This window comes from Rhea pennata, chromosome 9 (assembly GCF_028389875.1).
Source record: "Rhea pennata isolate bPtePen1 chromosome 9, bPtePen1.pri, whole genome shotgun sequence".
NCBI lineage: Eukaryota > Metazoa > Chordata > Aves > Rheiformes > Rheidae > Rhea > Rhea pennata.
Genome location: NC_084671.1, coordinates 28,940,709 through 28,961,668, shown reverse-complemented (window position 1 = coordinate 28,961,668; position 20,960 = coordinate 28,940,709). Strand labels below are relative to the sequence as shown.

The 20,960-nt window shown below is 57.6% G+C and overlaps 2 protein-coding genes across 9 annotated transcripts in view; both read left to right on the top strand.

Annotated features, from left to right (window-relative positions):
• The window catches only part of DGKG (diacylglycerol kinase gamma), a 51,502-nt gene extending 47,387 nt beyond the window's left edge, over positions 1-4,115 (top strand). For all 5 annotated transcript variants that reach the window (XM_062583228.1, XM_062583226.1, XM_062583227.1 and 2 more), the window contains one exon: positions 122-4,115. In XM_062583228.1, coding sequence (XP_062439212.1) covers positions 122-220 — 99 coding nt within the window. In that variant the 3' untranslated portion in view covers positions 221-4,115. The remainder of the gene's footprint in view (positions 1-121) is intronic.
• A 2,075-nt stretch (positions 4,116-6,190) lies between these two features.
• ETV5 (ETS variant transcription factor 5) lies at positions 6,191-20,699 on the top strand. 4 transcript variants are annotated; one of them, XM_062582451.1, is made up of 13 exons: positions 6,191-6,266; positions 6,801-6,923; positions 6,995-7,082; positions 7,201-7,248; positions 7,361-7,411; positions 13,089-13,218; positions 13,736-14,011; positions 15,868-16,130; positions 16,865-16,927; positions 17,118-17,186; positions 17,357-17,529; positions 19,705-19,806; positions 20,356-20,699. In XM_062582451.1, the coding sequence occupies exons 2-13, from the start codon at positions 6,879-6,881 to the stop codon at positions 20,575-20,577; spliced, it is 1,530 nt and encodes a 509-aa protein (XP_062438435.1). In that variant the 5' UTR covers positions 6,191-6,266; positions 6,801-6,878; the 3' UTR covers positions 20,578-20,699. The 4 variants fall into 4 exon arrangements, with proteins under 4 accessions (XP_062438435.1, XP_062438437.1, XP_062438434.1 ...); XM_062582453.1 differs by having other exon boundaries at positions 6,251-6,290; positions 17,360-17,529; XM_062582450.1 differs by having other exon boundaries at positions 6,251-6,290.
• The last annotated feature ends 261 nt before the right edge of the window (positions 20,700-20,960 follow it).

Sequence of the window (20,960 nt, the reverse complement as noted above, 5' to 3'; positions counted from 1 at the left end):
AAAACTGGAGGATGCCCCAAAGAGAGCTTGTTGGTGCTGGAAGCACCTGGTGTTACACGGAGGTAGGGTGACTTGTTCCTCGCCCAACTGAAAGCGATTTGTGCTCTTCATTTAATTTTAGGTCAAAATTACACACAAAAGCCAAGTGCCAATGCTGCTGGGTCCTCCCCAGAAGAGCAGCTTCTTTTTCCTGAAGTGGAGAAGCCGAACTCACGATTAAGCAGTGCATGAGGAGCCACAGACCCAGTAATGGGCTGTGCCACCCCGGCAGGGAGGGCAGCGAGGACAACCCACCCCCAGCCTCCGAACCTTCGTCTCCACAGCTCTCCTGACTCCACTCTCTGTTTCCGAAACATCTGCCTGGATGCAGCAATTTGAGCAGCTCCAAAGGCCTCCTCATGAAATCATGCAGGGGCTACATGGGACCTTGCCTTCACGTGTTCACCCAGCCCCATGGCAGTGATTTGTCCTGGGAAGCTCTTGGAGGCTTCTTCTCAACCACCATGAGCTTTTTCTCCAGCCTGCGTCAGAGCAGCGTGCAAAAGCAGCCTGAAATGCAGTGAGCACGTTTGCTGGAGCTGTGTTCGAACTGATCATTTCCCTTTATTTAAACAACTCCCCCCGGCAGAGTTGCAAATGAACCCGGTCCTGAGAAAAAGCCGAGCTTCACTTATTTATTTTTAATCCTCTTGGAGGACACTTGATGTTTTTGCTGCACTGGCTTTCTGTCCACCAAAGCGGCACATTTGAGAAGTTATTTATTTTCTTTGCCTAGAGGAGACGGTATTCTGAGCTCCGCTTCCCTAGCTGTTATCAGAGCAGGTTTTCAACGCCTTCAGCTAGCTTTGCTGGTTCGTTTTTTAAGCAGATGCAAGCACGTCACTCACCGTCAGCCCTGGGAGCTGCCGCAGGAGAGAGGAGGCCACAAAGCACAGGACAGGTTGTGCAAGGAGAGCCCTCACCAAGCATGCAGGGCCAAGCTCAGGGTAAACAGCTTTGAGGTGGAAAGGGCAAAAAGGGATCCTTGCGGCGAGCTGCTGTCCTCCAGGTCTGGGTTTGGACCTCACAGCTCTGTTCATATTTATGTATTTATTCCATAGACTCTTTGGGGATCGGTTTTCCTTTATGGGGAAAGGCTCAACAGGAATGTCACCTCCTGTGTTGTTTGACGGCAGTCCCACGTGGTGGAGTCCACTCTGGCCCAGGTGGCACCTGGGGGACCTCCTTTCTCTCTCAAGCAGCTCCATGGAGTTTCCTATCTCCAAACAGCTGGAGGAGCCCAAGGGAGCTCTTCCCACCCCCACAGAGGGTTAGAAACTCTCAGGATGGACATCTGGAAGGACATTGCCCTTAACAGCAAGGGCATGTGCTCTGGGAGCCCTGCCTGGTGGTGGAGTCAGAGCCAGCTTTGGAGGAATTGCTTTGCACAGGACAACTCTTGGTCCCTCTCGAGGATGTCGCTGGCCTTGTGAGGGGACATGACACTTCTTTTCAGGGACACTTTAAGGTACTACAGCCCAAGCCCTACTGCTGCCCAGGCTGCAAGTGGCCACTTTGTTTGCAGGGCAGGAGATCCTGGGGAAGCGTTGCCCTCCTGGCCAGAGCATCAGAAGCTTTTCTCACTTGCAGAAGTGTCCCCTTTTTAAAATCCTCTCCAATCGGGACTGTGCTTTCCAAGTAGGCAACTGGCACTGCCTCGAACGCTCTCAGATTACTGCAAGGAGTTTGGTGGGAGCAGCTCACCCTTGATTTTCACAAAGCCAGCTCTCACTCACCCGTCCCAAAGCAAATGTGCTCTTGGGCAATTGCAGCTCCCATGAGCTGCCATCCGTCCCTGGGGGAGCACAGGCACCCAGCTTTCCATGGGCTTTCACCAGGTGTTTTCTCTCCCTCTGGCAACCAGGCAACTGGGTGGGTGAGCTTGGCCAATGCCTTCAAAATGCCCATGCGGACATTGGTGGCTTCCACGACGCATTTGTCACGGGGGCCAGGTGCCCGTTCCCCCTCCCTGGCTTAGCACCAGGCCTGGTGCCTAGTGCAGGCGGCAGGGAGCAGGTTTGACACCCAGCTCTGTTCCCAGGATGTGCCGGGGGCCAGAATATACATGCTCATGGTGGACATGGTGATCCAGATGCTTCCCTTGCTGCATGACACTCCAGAGAGCTGGGAGCTGGCAGGACAGACACACAGATAGGATCGGCAGTCTCTTCTATAGACACCCGCCGCCCACCATGGGGGCCCTATGTAGGGCTACAGAAACTCCTGTGAGCACCCTGGTCCACCTCTGGAAACCAGAGGGAATCAGCCTCCCTCTGAGCCAGCTCCTCTGGGCCTCTCTGTGCTGCTAGAGCAAAGCGGGAGCATGAGGTTTGCCCCTCTTGAACCCCACTGCAGCTCCCACCAGCAGGAAAACTCCTGCACCTCCGTTTATTTCCCCAGGGTGTGCTTCTGCTGTAGAGCAAGGAGACCCAGCCAAAAAGAGCCATGGTCTCCTGGCGTCACGACACCCAGGCCCTGTTCATGCTAGAGATGCCCATTTCATAACGTTACACAGCAGTGCAGTGGGGTGCTGCCATCATTATGTTTCAGAGTTAACAGGCAGAGAGCTCAAAGGGGCTGTTTGTTATCCTCCTCAAGGCATGGACAATACAGCCACCTTGGACATGTTGGAAGCCCACCGATAAGAAAAATGTCCGTTCAAGCATTAATTGGGGGCCTGTTTCCAGCAGAAGCTGCAGGGAAGAGGCTGACACAGGAGGAGGCGCTGGTGCCCCCAGGGAGCTCCCACCCACGATCCCTCCTCTCCAACCAGCAGCATACGGGAAAGCTCCCCGGGGAGCAGCACCCCGGCCTGCTGCACCATCTCCCACCGATGAGCAAGGCAGACAGAGAGAAGCGCCACCGGTGCCTGGCCCTTCTCCTCCAGCTATGCGCTCGTGGTGGTGCAATCCCACGCGGAGATCACCCGGGAACGTGCTCGCCGGAGAGCACTGTAAATAGCTAAGAAGCCAGGAGGAGGAGGAGGATGAAGGCAGCTGTTCACTAGCAGCAGGTGAAAGTGTATGGGCTCGATGTCGAAATAAAGCCCAGTTCCCACGAAATAGCAGCAGGTCGCCTTCCTTCCAGAAGCAGATTCGGCTCCCTTTCTGCATCTGCTTGGACTCATCGTTTCAAAGCGTGGTCAGAAAGTGCCTGCATGAAAAGAGCAACCTTCTCCTTGGCAAATCAGCTCCCTGCTCCCATTCGTGGTGCAAGAAGGTTCCCGCTTCGGGCCAAGAGCAGCAGCATGTGATCCTTTCTGCTGTGGCTTTCCTAGCGCCAGCAGGCTTTGTGGTCCCATGTGCAAAAGGGTGACAGGCCCCAACGGAGATGTCCCCGTCTAACGTTCAGCGTGACAATCCCCACCACCACCACCACCAAAACGTGTCCGCCAGGAAGGAGCCTTACCCAGCACTCCTTGTCTGCCTGTCCCCAGGCTGCCCACTGCCCCGGGACCAAGAGCGGGGAGACACTGCCATCCGCTCCGGCCATGCCAAAGACATCATCTGAAGGGACCAGCAGTTAGCACCCTTCTTCTTCCGATGGTGCAAACATGTCTTCACCCACGGAGAGGCAGCGCTGGGGCGCCTATCCGGCTGGCATCACTGCCAAGCAGGAAGATGCCAAGTAGCCCAATGGCACTTGAGGCTCTCAAACCCTCTGTTCTCCTTGGTGTCTCCGAGCTGCCCCCCAACTTTTTGTATCCCAAAAGATGCAAGATTGAGTGGGACGCCTTCCCCTCCAGGCATGCCTGTAGAAACGCCAGGCGTGGGTGCCAGGGAGCCGGCGCGGAAGCGCGCCCACAAAAGCCCTCTCCCTGCAGCGCCCCAGCCCCTTCCTCCGGCCGTGCGTGTAGCCATGGCCGCCTGCATGGAAATGGCGTGGCATTGGTAGCGTAGCGCGTGTTGCCGTGTACATCCAGACTGCCGTGGGCTTCCGTCGAATAAAGGTGGTGATGAAGCACTCGGCTGGGCCTGAGGGGCAGCGGGGGCCGCTGTCGGGGCCGAGAGCCCCAGGCCACGGTGCCACCCCCCTCGGCCAAGCTCAGCCAGGAGAGCCGCCAGCAATGTGCTAAATTTGGAGCTTGCGGGGTTTGGGTTTTTTTCTTTCTTTCTTTTTTTCTTTCTGGAGCAGGTTCTAAATTTAGCAGGCGTCAGTTGTCCCGCCACCCCCCCCACACTCTCACCAAAGCCAGGCTTTCCAGGGGCTTCAGCTCATCCTGAAGCATCCAAAAGAGCCCCCGTGGCATCCAGCCAAGCTGCCCTGCAAGGAGTGTGCTGGCCCCATCACCTCTCCTGGCGCAGCGGGCCCTCAAGAGGTTCCAAGGGCACTGAGCAGCACCCTGGCCTGTGCTGGGCCATATCCTCAGTGGGGGAGGAGGGTGTCTCCGAGGAGAGCAGCAGTGAGGGAGAGGGTCCCGTCCTGCAAGACCTGGATCTGGGGTTGCTCCAGGCACCGCAAAGCTGCCATGGGTCACTGGTTGTGCCCATCTCTGCCTGGCACCCCAGCTCATCCCAAACAGCCCAGCTTCCTCTCTGTCCCCAGGCTCATCACCATTCTTCCCTATCCTGGCCATGTGTCATCTGCTAATTTTACCCATGGTGATTTAATCCCTGTTTTGTTTGAGAGAAACACAAGAGCGCCAGTTCCCGCGGAGCCCCACGGGAAGCGATCTCCGCTCAGGGCCAGCTCAGCGGTTCCCCCAGTAAGCAGGCACTTTGCTGACGATGTATCGTGACAGCTGCCCCCATTTCATGTGGGACGCAACATGAGCCAAACTACCTGTAACTATCAGCATTCTCCCCGAGGAACAGTAGCACCCGTGCAGGACTCTGGAAGTTCATCAGTAAGTTCATCAGTACCCTAATGTCTATTGAAAAATGAGCATCAGTAAGCGCACAGACATCTTGTCTCCTAGGACTTGTATAATCTCATGGCTTGAGGCTGAAGATTTCAAAACGGTCAGGACTACCCTGTGCCAGTGGGCTTCCTAATCTCTGGGCATTCACAGGATCTGAGCAGAGGGCTCTGCTCCTTCCCGAGCCGAGAACAGCAATGCTTACTGAGTGTTTTCCCTTTTTTCCCCCCTTTTTCATGGATAATCTCTCCATGAATCCTGGACTGTGGCAGCAAATTGCCCCGCAAACTGCTGCAGCCTTCAAGAGCAGCCAGCTGGCAGGTCTCTGTGGCTGATCTGACTACCTTTGCAGTCGGGGAAACAGAGGCACTTGGCAAGATGATGCTTGTGGGGGGACACTGGCAGGCCTACCACCTGGAGTGCCTCTGTCCTGGGCTAATAGCCAGTCTTCTGAGCCATTTATAGTCCTGTAAGGGGGTCATGTGTCCAAGGGCCATTGGGACCTCAAGGCCTGCATGCTCAGAGGCCTGTTCATGAAAGTTATTTTGACCTATCTGCAGAGAAACCCTCTGCTCCTGGGTGCTCCCTTCCCGGCCTGTGCTTCATCTCCTTCTGCTCTGCCTCTCCAGGCCAGGGAACAACAGCAGTTCCTGCAGGGTGGGTGGCAGAGGGCACACAGGTGTGGGTTTAACCTCACCGGCCCAAAAAGAGGTTCTCAGGCAGACCCCCACCATGCCAAGCCCGTTAGTACAAAACCTTTTTGTTAAGGGCAGAGAGTACCTCGTGCTGCACGAGGCCCAGAGCCTGTGCCTGCATGCCGAGAGCTTGCTCCCCATGTTAGGAGAAGGCATGAAGGGAGCAGGTCTATCAGGAGTGAGACCCTCCTGCCACCGAGATGTCCTATCAATCTCCACCCCTCCCCCCAGCTCCTTTTCGTTCCATCCACCCCCACCCCTGTGGCGGGCCGCGGCCCCTTTAAATCCTGCCCCGCTCCGGCCCCACCCGCAAGCTTCTTTCTCCCTTCTATTTTTTTATGAATGAAAAACGTCCTCGGCGGAACCATGCAAATCACGTGGCACCCATTGGCTGCCGCGGCTCCCCTCCCACCCAGCCGGCCCCAATGGTGCCCCGCGGGCGGGCTCGGGGCAGCGCCGCGACCAATGAGACGGCGGGAGCGCCCGAGCGGCGGCGCGCCATTGGACGGTGCGGAGGGTAAACAAGCGGCGCTGGGCGGGGCGCTCGCCGGAGGCCGCTCGGGGGCTGCGGGCCGGCGCAGAGCGGCAGCGCGGTGCCCGGGCGCGGAGCGGAGCGCAGAGAGGCGCCGTCCCTGGCCCCGGCCCCGGCCCCGGCCTGGCCCAGCCCGCTCCGGGTGAGCCCGCGGCACCACGGCCGGGTACGCGGGGCCGGGCGGCGCGGCGCGGCCCGGGGCGGCGGCGGCGGCGGTGTTTATGAATGGCGCGGGCCGCGCGCTCTGAATGGCGGGGGGCGCGCGCGCGCGCGCGCGAAGGGGGGGGGGTTAGGGAGGAGAAGGGAGGGGCGGAGTTTATGAATGGGGCGCGCGGGGCGGCGTGGGAACGGCCGCGGCTGCGGCGCGGCCCCGCAGCGCCGAGCACCGGGAGGGGGCGGTGGGCGGGCGGGCGAGGCGTGCGCGGCGCCGGCCGAGCCTCCCTCCCCCCCCCTCCTCCTTCTCTCCCCCCCCCTCCCCCGCTGCCGCGGCGCGTGATGTCACGGCCGTTTCTATAGAAATTAGGTGACATCACGAGTGGGGGGCTGCGACCCGGCGCGGCAGGAGCGGGCCGGCTCCCCGGGGAGGTGCGCAGCGAGGCCGGGTCCCCGGCAGCGCGCCAGCCCCGGGGGCCGCCAGGGCCTGATCCTTCTTCCCCCTTCCACCTTGCACCCGCAGCCCTGCACCTGCGGGAGCCCCTGCACGGGCCGGCGTCGATGCTGAGCGCGCCGAGGGCAGCGCCCGCCTCCCCGCACCATGGACGGCTTCTACGACCAGCAGGTGCCCTTCATGGGCCCCGGGGTAAGTGCGCCCACCCATCCTCCCCCATCCCTGGCACCCACCCTGCACTCGCTCTCACCCTCTCCTTGCAGAAGCCCTGCGCCGAGGAGGGCCGAGGGCGGCTCGGGGGCGACCGCAAAAGGAAGTTTTTGGAGACCGACCTGGCTCACGACTCGGAAGGTAGCTCCTTCCCTTCCCTTTTCCCTTCCCCCCATGCCCGGCGCCCATCAGCGTGGCCTCACGCCTGCTGCCGTGGCGGCTTCCCTGCCGAGTCTCTAAGGCTTTTGCTGTCTTCCAGAGCTCTTCCAGGATCTCAGCCAGCTGCAGGAGGCCTGGCTAGCCGAAGGCAAGTCTCCATCTCCCCTTTTTGGCGCGCTAAATCCCTCCCAGAGCATGTTCGGAGGACTGAGCATGCTACAGAACCTCTATTTTATTTTTTTATTTATTTTTTTTTTTAGCTCAGGTCCCCGACGATGAACAGTTTGTCCCAGATTTCCAGTCCGACAACTGTAAGTAATTGGGGCCGGAGGAGGAAGGGGGTGGCAGTGGTGGTTGTTGTTCTTTGTGATGGAAACGTGTGGGTTCGCGGGCGCACGTGTGAAACGCCAGGCTCGGATTGGAGCCGTTTCCTTGGGCAAAGCGGAGTTGGGACAGAGCCTCGCAGGCTTTGGGGGCAGAAACGCACGGGTCTGTCTGTGCCCTTTTGGGCTCTTCAGGATGCAGCTTGCGGTGTCCCCATGGAAATAGCCTTAGCTGATGTCTGGGCTCCTCTGGGACTCACTGCCTGGTCGGAGTAATGTCGATTCGTTTATAAGCGCTCCTTTCCTTTTAAAGTGGATGCGAAAGGGCTTGTTGGTTAGCCACAATCTCGGCAGTTTCCAGAGCTTTTTACAGCCCTGGCCTAGCGCTTTTGGCAAGAGCGGACCTGAGCGGTGAAACTTGAGCCGCTTTAAGCAGCGTTAATCACTGGCAAGCAAGCGTATTTAAAAGGAGGCCAGTGAAAACGCAGTCCCTCTTGCATTGCATAACGGAGAGAGAGAGAGTTGTTTCTTAGCTGCCGTCCCGTCCATCGCCTGAACCTGTTAGGGCAGTGGGCTGGCGCGGGGCGAGCGGCCCTGCACGCGTCTCCGGCGCCCGACCGTTCTGGCGCAAGGGGCTCGGCCGCGAGGTGGGGGCCGCCCGGGCTGTTTTGAAGCGTTACCTGGCAAACTGGAGTAGTAGCTCGGTGTCGGTGGCTGGGTTTTGCCGCGAAGGCGGACAGCGCCAGGACTCGAAGGGAATCAAATTTAGCCTGCAGTAGAACAGATTTTTTCGTTCCAGCTTTGTCACAGCATGCAGCAGAGCATCTTAAACTACCGTAAATGCATGTTCGTTATTGCTCTTTGATTGCTTCTGAGTGAGTGGGAAGCTTGCCATTAAACTGTTCCAGACAACCCAAGTTTCAGATGCTTTTTTTGTTTTATTTATTATTTTTTTTCTTTAAATTCCCCTTTCTCCCCTGAGATAAAAGGCAAGCCCGAAGTCAGAAGCGCAACTTGCTGTTGACATCCTGGTACAGCCCGTCAGCTCTTGCTTGGAGCGGTATAAACTGCAGCATGCGTGGGAGGGTAGCTCTTCTAGCTGAAGCTGTTTCCAGTGCCTTTTGGCAGTCTCTTGTTTCCTTGTAACCTGAAGAGCTTGGGGAGAAGAGATATATATATATTTTTTTCTGGGCTATGCAGGGGGGGAAGAAAATTATGGGGTGAGACTTTAAATGTACTTTTAACCTGCTCTGCCTCTGCAGACCCCAGATTCCTGGTGTTGAAATGACTTTGTCACTTAAAAGGAGCTCTCTCCGCTGACTTTCCACTGTAATAAGCTGCTTTAACTTTTCCTGCAGGGGAGGATAAAGCAAATGTGGCCCTTGAGCAGGGGACCGAATGGGCCAGGGGCGCTTGGGTGCCCTGTTGCCTGCACGGAGTTGCTTGCAGGATTTGGGCCCTGACTTGAAGCGCAGTTTCCCCGCTTACGGGCCGTGTTTGCAAGCACCTCTTGCAGCCGCCGAGGCCCCGTTCTCGCCTTGCTGCAAGTCCTTGGCGCGCATCCTGCCGCCCGCTTGCCGCTCTCAAGTTTGGGAGCACGCGCGTTCCTTGGAAGATGCTTCCTACTGGCCGGGCTTTGCAGCGTTGCTCTCAGACTCGAGAGGTGTTTTCCTCTCACCCCTCAGATGCAGGGCGCCTAGGAGCAGCCCAGATCTCTGGTACTGTAGCACTGGGGGCGCCAGTGAATTTGTTTCCCAGGGAATTTTGTCCCCCTGCACAGGCAGTTTTACAGCGAAGCCGATGAGCGGGGTAGGGAGCAGGTTATCTTCAGCATCAGAATTAAAAGCAAAAAACTAAAAGGCTCATTTCCGAGGAAGGATCCTTTAAACAAAGGAAAGCAGGAGCCCGGGCTTCTATTTCTGGCTCTGTCTCCCGGTGTGACCTTGGGTGCGTCCTGTAATGCCGGTGCCTTGTGAAGGGGGGATGGAGGAACAGGCGGAGAGGTCAACTCCCAGGTGACAGCTTGAGCAGCTGCCAAGGTCCCCAGCTGGTGGCCACGCTGCAAACGGTGCCTCGGTTGCCTTCCCCTTGGCTCGGCCTGAGGGCGCCGGCGGCAAAGCCAGCGCCGCTCGAGGCTCGGCACGTGCCGTCCGGGTCGGCGCTCGAACTGCGGACGGGGGAGCAATTGCGAACGACGGCAAGAGCGGGAACAACCTGGGAGCTGTTGCAAGGGGGCGGCAGGAGCGATAGGCACAGTTCAGGGTGCGAACACCGGCATGCCTGGCCTTGCTCTCCCACCCTGCGGGAGACACCAGGCTCCCTTGGCTTCGGGTTTGCCCTCGTGACTCTTCGATGATTCCCAGCCAAACTTAGGGGCTCGAGGGCAAAAGTAGCCCAGAAAGGGGCCGCCTCTGGCCTCCACGTGGCTCGGCCCCGCGGCACTGGGTCGAGACGTGTCGGCGACCTCGTGCGTAGTCAAGCTGCTCCCTCTGCCTATTTTGTAGCTTTTAATTACAGCGAAGAGCGGAGGAACGGAAGGGTTGAAAGCGCCCGCGCGCACAAAGCGCCTTTGAGGCGTTCGGCGCCGGGGCCCGGCGTACCTTTCGCAGTCAGCACCCGGCAAGCAGCCTTGGCGTGTTCCCAGCTCCCCTCGCCTGGCCGCTTGCCAACCAACCCCCCCCTCCACCCTCCCCCCCCCCAAAAAAAGCAGCAAGATGGCCCGGGGAGAGCTGTTAGCGGAGGGACGGCCGCAGTGGCGCTGCGCCCGTTCGCCTGGCCCGTCGCGTGCTCTCGCCGGTCCCTGGGGGACCAGTCTCACGCCCAGTGCCTCCGCTCTCCCAGTATGGAGAGCTCTTTCCACTGGGACGCCTGCAAACGAACTGGTGCGGGCAAGCACGGCTGGGAGACGGCAGGGAGGGGTCCCGAGGCCAAGGAACTGGGGCTGGTTGGGAGAGCAGGAGATGCTCTTCCCAATCAGCCGCCCACAGTTATTTTTTTTTTCTTTTCTTTTCACTCCTCCTCTCGCCAAAGGGCGTTCCGGCCCTCACCGCAAACAGCCTTGCACAATCACCTCGGGTTTTTTCTTTTCTTTTTATTTCTTTTTTTTTTTTTTTTTTTGAATGAACTTGGCGGAAAGGCCAAGTCTTGAAAGAGTAGCGCGGGCTGGCCCCGCGATGTTTACGTAAGGAATCCAAACGTCGCGCAAAGTCCGGGCTTCTCTGCACAGACAGCTGGTCCCTGTTACGGTCTTTTAAGTATCGTTTCCCTTTTCTTGAATGGCAGTGTTAAGCTCTTGGTGGGGGGGGGGGGAACTAATAATATACGTATTTTTTTTTAATTCCCCCTGCTGAATGAATGGAGCGCTCCAAATTGTTTGTGAATGGAGGGCGGCGCCCGCGCGGAGATTTTTTTCAATGAATAACCCAGACCCCATTGTGCAGCTGGCGGAAAAACAACCCAGCTCGAACAACACGGAGACTGTTAGAGAGGAACATGCCCGTGTGATAGGCAGCTGGAGCCTTTCCAAAGCAAGTTCCCCTTCGCTTTCCTGCTGGGCGCCTGGGCCCTAGCAGCCTCTGCGCGGGCCGGGATTAACGCTAGAAGTGCTGAAGGCAGCAGAAACTCGGTTGTTTGGGCTGGAGGGGGTGGGAGGGGAATAAATTCTGCTTGAAAGGACTGCGAGGGACCGTGCTCGCGAGGGACCGCTCATGCCTCTGCACTGAGGAAGAGACAACCTGGGCTTCATGTTTCAAATACTCCTCTAGGATTTTTATGTCCTCGGCACCAGCTGCGCTGGGCTGTTTGGTGGTGGTGGGGGGGGAGGAAGTAAGGAGGGAATCAGCAGCTCTTTAAAGATTTTGACAAATTAGGGGAGCAGTTAATTACCTGGCAAGCTGTGAACAGTTGTCCTGGAGCAATTCATTCCTATCCTGGTTTAACTGGGCTGTGTTTAGACTTTGCATGGAGCTAATGCTCCGTTTCCGATTAGTCTTGGCTCCCTTGTTCAGACGCTGCTTAGGTGAAGATCTCTGACGTGCTTTCCCTTTCCTAGAGTGTCTGTTTTTAGAAGTTGATTAGGTTAAGCACACGTTAGTTGGTTTAAAATTATATATAGTGAGCAGGCTCCGTGAGGCTAGGAAGGATTTGGGTTTGATGGGATGTTTGCCAGTTGAACCCTTCCAATTGCGGCTCTCCATTGCCCACCATCTGCTGGAGGTCCCAGGACTGACTCTCCTTGATCAGGTGGTTGAGCTTGTGCCTGATAGGATACCATTCACCTCGTCCAGGCCAGTTCCAGGAGAAAAGTGGATCCTCTGGGACCACTCACCAATTCTCAGCATGGTTCTGGCCAGCTATTTCAGATGTGCTCCATCAAGGGCAAATGGGTTGCTGCATCCCCCTTGTGAGCCTTTAAGGTCCAGGAGCCCAACTGCATGTGGGCATCTTTTGTTACTCACCCCCTTCCTTAAGGCTGGATTGCAGCTGAAGGAGGGTCAGCAGCTGCTGGCCCCAGCATGCAGAAAGGATTTCTTCTTTTTTCTTTTTTTCTGTGTTGCTGACCTGGGAACAGAGCTGGAATCTTAAACCCTCCTGCTGCGGGATGTGAGCTTCCTGGATGCTGTCAAGGGTTCAGTGTTTTGTTGCTTGCTCAGTGGAGCAACCAAAATTCATTCACAAGCAAAGCTAGCTCAGAGGAGGCTTAAATGTGCAGAGGGGTCTAGTCAGTAAACCCAGAAGGTCTTTTTCTGAAACCTTGCAGTGTAGAACTGGTGCCTATGGCTGAAGTGACTGAGGAAGTCCAGATATCTGCTCTTCTACAGTTGTTTGGTGTCCCTCTGCGAGTTTTTCTGCAACCACAGGATTTCACTTCTTCCCTGGGCTACAAAGTGAACTTCATCTCCTCATCCTGTCGCAGTTGTGCCCAGGGGAGCAGAGCAGATGGTCCATGCCAAGCGGAGACTGTACTGAGGACGGCGTCCTTGGGAAATGTGCAGGGCCCTGCTTGCTGGTTGTACCAGCTCTTGCATCCCTGACTGCCACCGTAGCTTGGTCCCCTGGGGGCAAATGTCCTTTGGTGCAATAGGCAAGGTAAAGTGGGCTGTGATGCTTGTGGCATAACCCCCTGCAAGGAACTGTGTGGCTGTTCTCCCTGCCGCAGGTGTATTTGGCCACCTTCTTTGCCACAGGAGAATTGCCCCAGGTCAAGGGGATGGTGAGCATTCTGCTGTGCCTGCTGGTAGTCCACCAACAGCTTCAGGCCAAAAAGACAGGTCTCCTGGAGCACACTCCTGCCCTGCCTTGGTGGCCTGATGGCCTTGAGCAGAGCCTGACCTTAGGGATGTGAATGATCCTTCTGTCTACCACTACTGAGCAAGGCTGGCACCGGCTCTTTCACGCAGAGACTGCTCTTGCTTTGCCCTTCTGGGGGGTGTGTGTGGGTGTCTGGCTGATGTCAATGGTGCCCAGAACCAACCAGGTGGCTATCCTAGTCCCCAGGGTCAATTTTGCTCAGAATTGGGTGCTGAGAGCACCCCAAGTAGATGCTACCCAGCGGTAGCATCGCCTGTACTCTTCTCCTGTGCCAGCTCGGGTCCTGTGGCAATGGAGTCAAGGCTGGAAGTCGACAGCGCACAGGTGACTGGCATCCTCCTCTTTCTCATTGCAGTGGTCCTGCACGCCCCACCTCCGGCAAAGATCAAGCGGGAACTGCACAGCCCTTCCTCCGAGCTGTCGTCCTGTAGCCACGAGCAGGCTCTTTGCGCTAACTATGGAGACAAGTGCCTCTACAATTGCTGGTAGGTTGCAGATGGGGCCCTGGGGTACTACTGGTTTTGGACATCTCAAGGGAACCCTTGGCTCTGTGGTGGGAAGCATTGCATAGGTGTTGCCAACCCCGAAAGTACTCAGTGGCTGGGTTTGGCTTTGCCTTTCTTTTGGGATGAGAGCCTACCATGCCATATAGACATCTGGAGACGTTTGAGGATGCTGTGTGCTGCTGGGACCAGAGGTACCATGTGGCTGCCCTCCACCCTTAAAGGGTGGGGAGCCCCGGGTGGCCAGACCAGACTATCTTGGGTGGGAAGCCCATGAGGCTTGGGCACCGGGAGGGTGAGGGATGCTCCGACTGTCTGCGACATTGGGTCCCGTCACAGGAACTTGTCTCAGTTGTCAGTCCCTGCAGTATGAGGGTCCCCTGGGGCTGGCAGCCGTCCCACTGCGTTAGCGTTGTTTCCTACCAACCAGTCCTAGGCAAAGCCCTGGCAGCGCCGCTGTCCCTGCGCATGACGCTCCTGTCGCCTCTCCTCTCCGCAGTGCCTACGACAGGAAGCCCCCCGCCGGGTTCAAGCCATTAACACCGCCCGCCACGCCAGTGTCTCCTGCCCACCAGGGATCGTCGCTCCCACCGCCAGCCCCGGCCGTTCAGGCTGCTGCCCATGCCACCCCGGCCACCCGACTCCAGGGGGCTCCCCCAGCCCCTCACCCTCTTCAGGAACAGAGGCAGCAAACCTTCGCCGTGCCCCGGCCACCTCACCCGCCCATGCACATGCCAAAGATGATGTCTGAAAACCAATACCCCGCAGAGCACAGGTGAGGAACACGCCGTGCTTGGGCCATTGCAGCCATGCTGCGTGAGGTGGGTCTGGTGGGTGCCACTTGTTGCCTGAAACGCAGTAGGTCCCCTTTCGCTTTACGCAGAATTCTAAGTAAAGTGTCACTTTTGAGACTTTGGCCTCTCTTCACAAATGTCCTGCCAGGACTCTCTCTTGGGCACTTCGCTCTCTTGCCAGAGGTCATCCTTATTCAGCGGTTTCATTTCTGCTGCCCAGCCAAGTGCATGGGTCTTTGCTGGTGTTTCCAAGAACTTTTCCTCTCTCGGGATGGATCGACAACCTCAGATTGCGGGGAGGGGATAGAAGGTAGCCAGGACATCTGCCCTCCTTGCCCTTTGCTTGGTTGCAGACCACGTGCCAGATGCTGCCATCTGGGAGCTTGCAGAAGCCAGTGCTGCAGGGCCTGAAGGGGATAACTGCTAGTTGCCCTGTTAAAGCATGGGCAAGGATGTGTCCCTTTGCAGGGACCATGGACTGGGCGATTCCTTTCACCTCCACAGCTGAAGCGCGAAAGCCAGGACTCGGTCTTGAGTAGCCCTTGACCTTTTTTGATCTGGTCTCATGCGTGGGGTCCTCCGCTGTTTCTTCTGACAGCAGCTTCCGCTCGCTTTCTGCAGACGTAGGATCCTTTCCGAACTCAGCATTTCGGTGCTTTTCCCCGAGCTGACTTGGTTCCTTGGAAGGCTCTTTTGTGCGTTGCCCTAGAAGCCAAGTGTGAACGTGCTTGTGCAGTCAGGGCTTCGCCTCTGCCACGTGATGCCGCCTGTCCCTCACTTCTGCTTTTCCTGGCAGGCAACATTGTTTCTTGCTTCTGCTAGAAGCTGAGATGCAGGAAAACTGCAGGGCTTGTAATTTTTTTTTTATTATTATATCCGGATTTGTCGTAAGACTTGCCACTTCCTGCTGGGATCCCTTGGCTCTTCCTCATGAGATGACTCCCTGCTATAATGGGGTTTGGGGCTCCTGCTCACCCTGGCCTTTCTCAGCTGCCAGCGAGGGCCCGCGCAGACCCTTCGGCAAGGCGCCTCACACAAGATGATGGCAGCAAGGGCCACCGCATGTGCGAAACCCTGCTGCGGCACGAGGCTCCTGCCCGTGCTCTTTCCCATCTGCCTCAGGTTTAGTGCTCTCCAGAATGAGCTCTGCCGGGCCAGGAAGTGGCTGCAGGCTTGCTCTTCCGGCCTGTGGAGCGCTCACGAGCTCCCAGAGGCGACCTTCAGCCATCAGGTTGAGGGACAGGTCCATAGCTGCTCCCTGGGGTGCCAAGCTGTGGGCAATGACCTCTGGAGACAAGTTCCACCAGGCTTGTGTGCAAGCATGCAGGGATTTGGGTGCTGCGGCCACGACACGGGGCAGCTGGAGATCCGGATATCAGGGATGCGCCGTAAACGGCACGGATTGGAGTTATTTTTTGCTCCCAGCCTTTGGGTCAAGGCTGAAGCTCCTCGTCCACCCCAGCAGAAACCACGGGGATGAGCCTCAGTGGAGGCCTGCAGAGATGAGCATCCCACGGCCGAGCAGGCCGGGGCACCCGGCTCCGGGTGACCTGCGAGCTATGCCGAGGGCCGGCCGGCGGGGAACGGCCATGCCGGCGTGGTGCTAGAGTTTCACTCGGGAAGGGCAGCAGGCCACGGAGCGGAAACGGAGTAATCCCCGGCCGTCAGCTGGGAGCGATCCGGTTACAAAGCCAAATGGCGACGGCGGTCGGCGGAGATGGCCTTTCAAGGGGTTGTGGGGACGAGCCGCTGGGTCTCCCGGGGGTGACAGCACCCGGTGGCAAGCGGGCGCCCTCTCCATGGGGTTTTCCTCCCTTCTCCTACCTTTCCCCGCCAGGTTTCAGAGGCAGATGTCCGAGCCCTGCCACCCCTTCCCGCCGCAGCCCGGCCTCGCCGGCGACAGCCGCCCCGTCTACCAGCGGCAGCTCTCGGAGCCCGGCCTGCCCGCCGCCGCCCCCCAGCCCGCTCAGGGATTCAAGCAGGAGTACCACGACCCGCTCTACGAGCAGGGGGTTGCCGGCCTGCCCGGCCCCCCCGGGCCCTCTTTCCGGGCCCCCGTGGGCATTAAGCAGGAGCCCAGGGATTACTGCATCGACTCAGGTCGGTATCACGCCCCGACGCCGAGCAGCCCTTGTGTTTCTTCCTCCTCTTTCTCCTTTTTCTTCCCACGGCGGGGATGGAGGGATGAAGAAGGCGTTCGCCAGATGCCGTGGCATGTGGGCCGGATCCCCCTTCCCCCTCCTCGGCCCTGCTCTCCGGCCCTTTGCGCCGAAGCCCGCTGGCATCACGGAAAAATCCCCTAATCGCCTTAGGGCCTAAAAATACCACCGTGACCTCGGGCTGGAGCAGGGCTGCTAGCGGCGCGGCGGAGCAGATGGCGCTGGAGAGGGGTGGGGGAGGAGGAGACGGGCACAAGTTTTGCGCGCATCCTTCCCCCCCACACATCCCCCATCCCACCCTGCTCCCCACCCCCAGTGTTGCTGGGCCCCCCGCGTGGCCCAAATAATGCGCTCTGCTCGGTGGAAAGCTGAGCCGACTTGGGCCCCGCCGTCCAAGGTGGCTGGAGCAGCCTTTGCTCTCTGAGACATGGGCAGCTTGGGGTCTGCACCCACGGCAAGGCTGTGGTGGCCCAGGCTGGCACAGGGAGGGACGTGTTGCTCGGAGGAGAAGAGTTATGGTGTCTTGAGCAAAGGGATGAGGGTGTAAGGAGAAGAGCTGATGGGTTTCTCACCTGGGAGGGGCAGCTGAGCGCCCAGGTGAGACCCACCAGGCAACCCCGGTCAGATCGGACCGTGCCGCGAGGCTTAACAGGCCCTCCTTCGTCTGCCTTGCAGAAGTGCCTAACTGCCAGTCCTCGTACATGAGAGGAGGGGGCATCTTCCCCAGCAGCCACGATGGTGAGTGCGCCCAGCATCTCCCCCAGCTTGCGGCAGGTCTTCCTCCAGTCCAGCCTTTGCCCTTCCTCTTGGCAGACTGGGACCAGTTGCTTTCCCTGCTGGATTCGGCCATGCTTGTTTGCAGCTTGGTGATGGGTCTGGCTGGGACGATGGTGGGTCCCCGTGCTGACTGATGGTCTTCTCCTCCTAGGATTTTCGTATGAGAAGGACACACGATTGTATTTTGATGACACGTGCGTGGTACCGGAGAGACTGGAGGGTGAGAAGCTAAGATGGGAGGTGGGGTGAGGCATGGGGCAAGCCAATGGAGGGAGGTTTGGGGCTGGGCTCTGCACCCAGCTGTAGAGCCGAGGCCGACAAGATGGCCCTATGGGGAAGGGGGCTCCCGATGCCAGCAGCGTGGCTGAAGCACCCGTGTCTCTCCGGAAGCAGGCAAAGTGAAGCAGGAGCCCACCATGTACCGCGAGGGCCCTCCATACCAGCGCCGTGGCTCACTGCAGCTCTGGCAGTTCCTCGTCACGCTGCTGGATGACCCTGCCAATGCCCACTTCATTGCCTGGACGGGCCGGGGCATGGAGTTCAAGCTGATCGAGCCTGAAGAGGTATGGGTGGTACCAGCCTGGGGTGGTGGTGGACTTCAGGAGTGGTGGACCAGGGATGGTTGGCTCTGCCCTACTGCCCTGGGTACTGGAGCCAGGGCAAAGCCTGGAGCTGGGGTTGGTGTCTGGAGGGGTCTTGGCCGTGAGAGGATAGCCAGCAGGAGCTAGGCATCAAGCCGGCTCTCCACATCTTCCCCAGCAAGCTAGAAGAGGCTGAAATCCAGTTGTGAGGGGCAGAGTGGCTTTCAGATGGGAAAGAATAAATCCCAGAACCCAGTTGCCTAACAAAGATTTCTGTGACCAGTATTGCTTCTGCAGGAAAGACTACACTCGCATTTGATGTGAGGCATGTGTCCTGTTCTCTCAGTGGCTTTTGAGCTGTTTGGGGGTGAGTGGGAAAAGCCAGCAATCCATCTGCACCCAAACAGCTGTTGAAATGCACCTTTTGGTTTTTCTTCGCTGCCAGTGTCTCTTTCCCTGTCTCAGCAGCTTTGCAGGGAAAAACTTCTGCTCCCAGCACACCTGGGCAGCTTCAGGTCCAGGTCCAGCCACCAAAAATTTGGCGGTGTTGGCATGGCTTGCGTCCCCCATCAGCCACAGCCATGCTCCATCCCATGTAAGGTTGTTTTTCAGGGTTTCTCCCAGTGGCACTGGCTTCCAGGCTTGGGAATGTGTCTTACCTCTGAAAGGGGGCAATTCCCAGGAGACCCAATCTGTCCACCCTGTGTCCTGCACGAGTTTCTCTCTGCTTATAGCTGAGGGCAGCCGCAGCTTCATGGTGACCCCACCCACCACCAAGCTCCTTGAAAGCAGCTTGTTGAATTGCCTCCACCTTTGCTGCTGGACCTTTTGTAAAGATCCGCCCAAGAGGAGCTCTTTGGTCACATCTCCCTCACCCAAAACCACTCTTACGTGTGTTTTTTGCAATTGGCTCCCACCCCCGCCACCAGTGGTTTCGCTGGTGGCTTTGAGCTGGTGTTGCACTGAGCTTCATAGGTCCCTCCCTGGAAGCGGTGTGTGGAGCTGTGCAGCGTTTTTTCAGGGTGACACAGAGGAAGGAGCTGTTTGGGAAGTAATTGAAACCAGCTGTAGCGCTGAGCTACACATTGTGGGTAATTGCCCATAATATCTGTTACACTGTGCATGGAAATTGTGGTTTTGAAACTGCTTTTTTGGCAGGGCCCCCTAATCAAATGTCTTTTGATTAGGTCTCCAGTTTAGCACTGTCTGCATTGTGGCAGGCTGCACTCGAATCTGGAACTGCTTTAGCAACAATCATGTTTTTATTGCCTTTTGGAGCAGGCCAGCTTTTCAAGGGGCTGTGGGGGCGTCTGCCGTGCAGCAAGCACACCCGTGGGGAGCTGGACCCCAGGCTGTGGTCACCTTATTTAGGGAGAGGAAGGAGTGATTCGCACTGATGCTTTTGCAACCAGTGGTACCAGCACATGCCTTAGCTCAGTGGGGCTTTGCTGGTGCTCGTCTCCTTTGCTTGAGATGAATCCGCCAGGCTCTGGCCTTTCAGCACGCTTGCTTTGCACTGGGGAAGAGCAGCGTCTGCCGTGCCCATCAGGACCCGGCTCCAGAAGGAGAATGTGCTCTTGGCTGTGTTGTACCCGCACTGTAGGGTCCTGGTGCAGGAAACCACAGGACAACCCTAAATTCACGTTTGTCTCTCCCTGTTTGCGCCAGCTTATCTCTCCGTTACGTAGTTGAGGAGCAGAAGAATCATTCCTGTCCTGAGCGGGTGTCTTGTGTCCAGTTTCTTTGCTACGTGAGGTGAAAAAGGCAGCGTGCAAAATTCAGCTGCTGTAGGAGATCCCCCAGACCAGGTGTCCTGCTTTTGAGGCCGGGCATCCAGCTTTGGGTCTTTCCAGTGCCTGGGGCTGGATTTTATTGCAGTTAGCTCACCGAAACCTCATGGGTCTCTCCCTGGGTAGGTAATGGCACTGCATTGGTGTGGATGTGTGGGGAGCACGTGGATATCTGCTGGGTTTTTTCACCTCCTCCCTTCCCTTCCCCCCCCCCCAAAGAAGTGTGGGTTGGTCCAACCACTAGAAACAAGCCACTATCACGTGTTTCTGATCTATCAGATATTCCACAGTTCTTGATTTTATTTATAGAAGGTCAATGTCCAGATGACAGCTTGAGCTTTCCCGGCCATTTCCTTTCTCTCTCCAGGTAGCGCGCCGCTGGGGGATCCAGAAGAACCGGCCCGCCATGAACTACGATAAGCTCAGCCGGTCTCTACGCTACTACTACGAGAAGGGCATCATGCAGAAGGTGATTCTGCTTCCTGCCCCGCTGCAAAGCCGGGGGCAGGGGCACCTCGCAGCAGGGTGACAGTCACCCCCGGTCACCCCAGCGCGTGAGACAGGGCAGGGGAGGACCTAACCCAAGTGTAGGTCATCCCAGGGCTTTTCCGGTTCCCCCACAGTACTAGGGTGAGAGGGATAGGAGAGCTGCGTTACACTCATTTGGGTGTAGCTTAGGTCCAGTTCTTTGGTTCTTTCTTAATATCTTTCTTTCTTTCTTTCTTTCTTTATTTATTTATTTTAAACACACTTGGAAAGAGCACTGTTTATGGGGTCAGGGAGGTGATGTTGGATGGCAAACCAAGTCCCACCACAGACTTGGCGCTTGGGCTGCACGAACACCCCCCTTCTCCCCTACCCAGGCTAGTTCAGCAGAGCCCGAGCACTCATTAAAATATCCTTTTTTGGAGGGGGGGACCAAGACAATTCAGTCCCACTTGCTGCCTCTTGCAGAGGAGGCACCTCCACCACCATCTCCACCACCACGTTCACCACCTTTATGCCTCTGTGCTTTCAGGTGGCCGGCGAGCGGTACGTGTATAAGTTCGTCTGCGACCCCGACGCCCTCTTTTCCATGGCTTACCCCGACAATCAGCGCCCGTTCCTGAAAGCGGAGCCCGACTGCCACGTCACCGAAGACGACACCCTGCCGCTGACGCACTTCGAGGACAGCCCGGCGTACCTCCTGGAGATGGATCACTGCGGCGGCCTTCCCTACGCGGAGGGCTTTGCTTACTGACTTTGCCAGCCAGCGGAGCAGCTAGCACTAGCAAATCCAGTTTGGGCAAGCAAGGGCAATGATTTTATAAAGAATATATTTTGCTGTTCCTATATATATTAAAAGAAAAAATGCAAGCAAAACGCCTGCGCGCACGCGCAAACTGGCCTTTAAGCGCAATTGGAGGAATCTAAAACGGCCGGTGACCGTCACCGTCGACTTCCCCACCTTCCTGTCCAAGGGCTAGTGCGTAGGACTGCCCATCGGCGAGACGGTTTTGGGGGGAGACGGAAAGGGGGGGGGTTAAACCCCAAATCCCCTGCTCCAGCAGCGCCCGCGGGACTGGTCGAGCCCGCGCACCTCCGCGCCGGACCGTCACGACAATCCGCTTTGCGTCGATCCCG

Bases quoted from the DNA above. Each gene is read 5' to 3' on its own strand.
- ETV5 (XM_062582451.1), top strand. From the start codon at position 6,879: ATGGACGGCTTCTACGACCAGCAGGTGCCCTTCATGGGCCCCGGG. The intron at 7,083-7,200 runs GTAGCTCCTTCC...GCTGTCTTCCAG, and splicing joins CCTGGCTCACGACTCGGAAG to AGCTCTTCCAGGATCTCAGC. The intron at 16,928-17,117 runs GTGAGTGCGCCC...TTCTCCTCCTAG, and splicing joins CTTCCCCAGCAGCCACGATG to GATTTTCGTATGAGAAGGAC.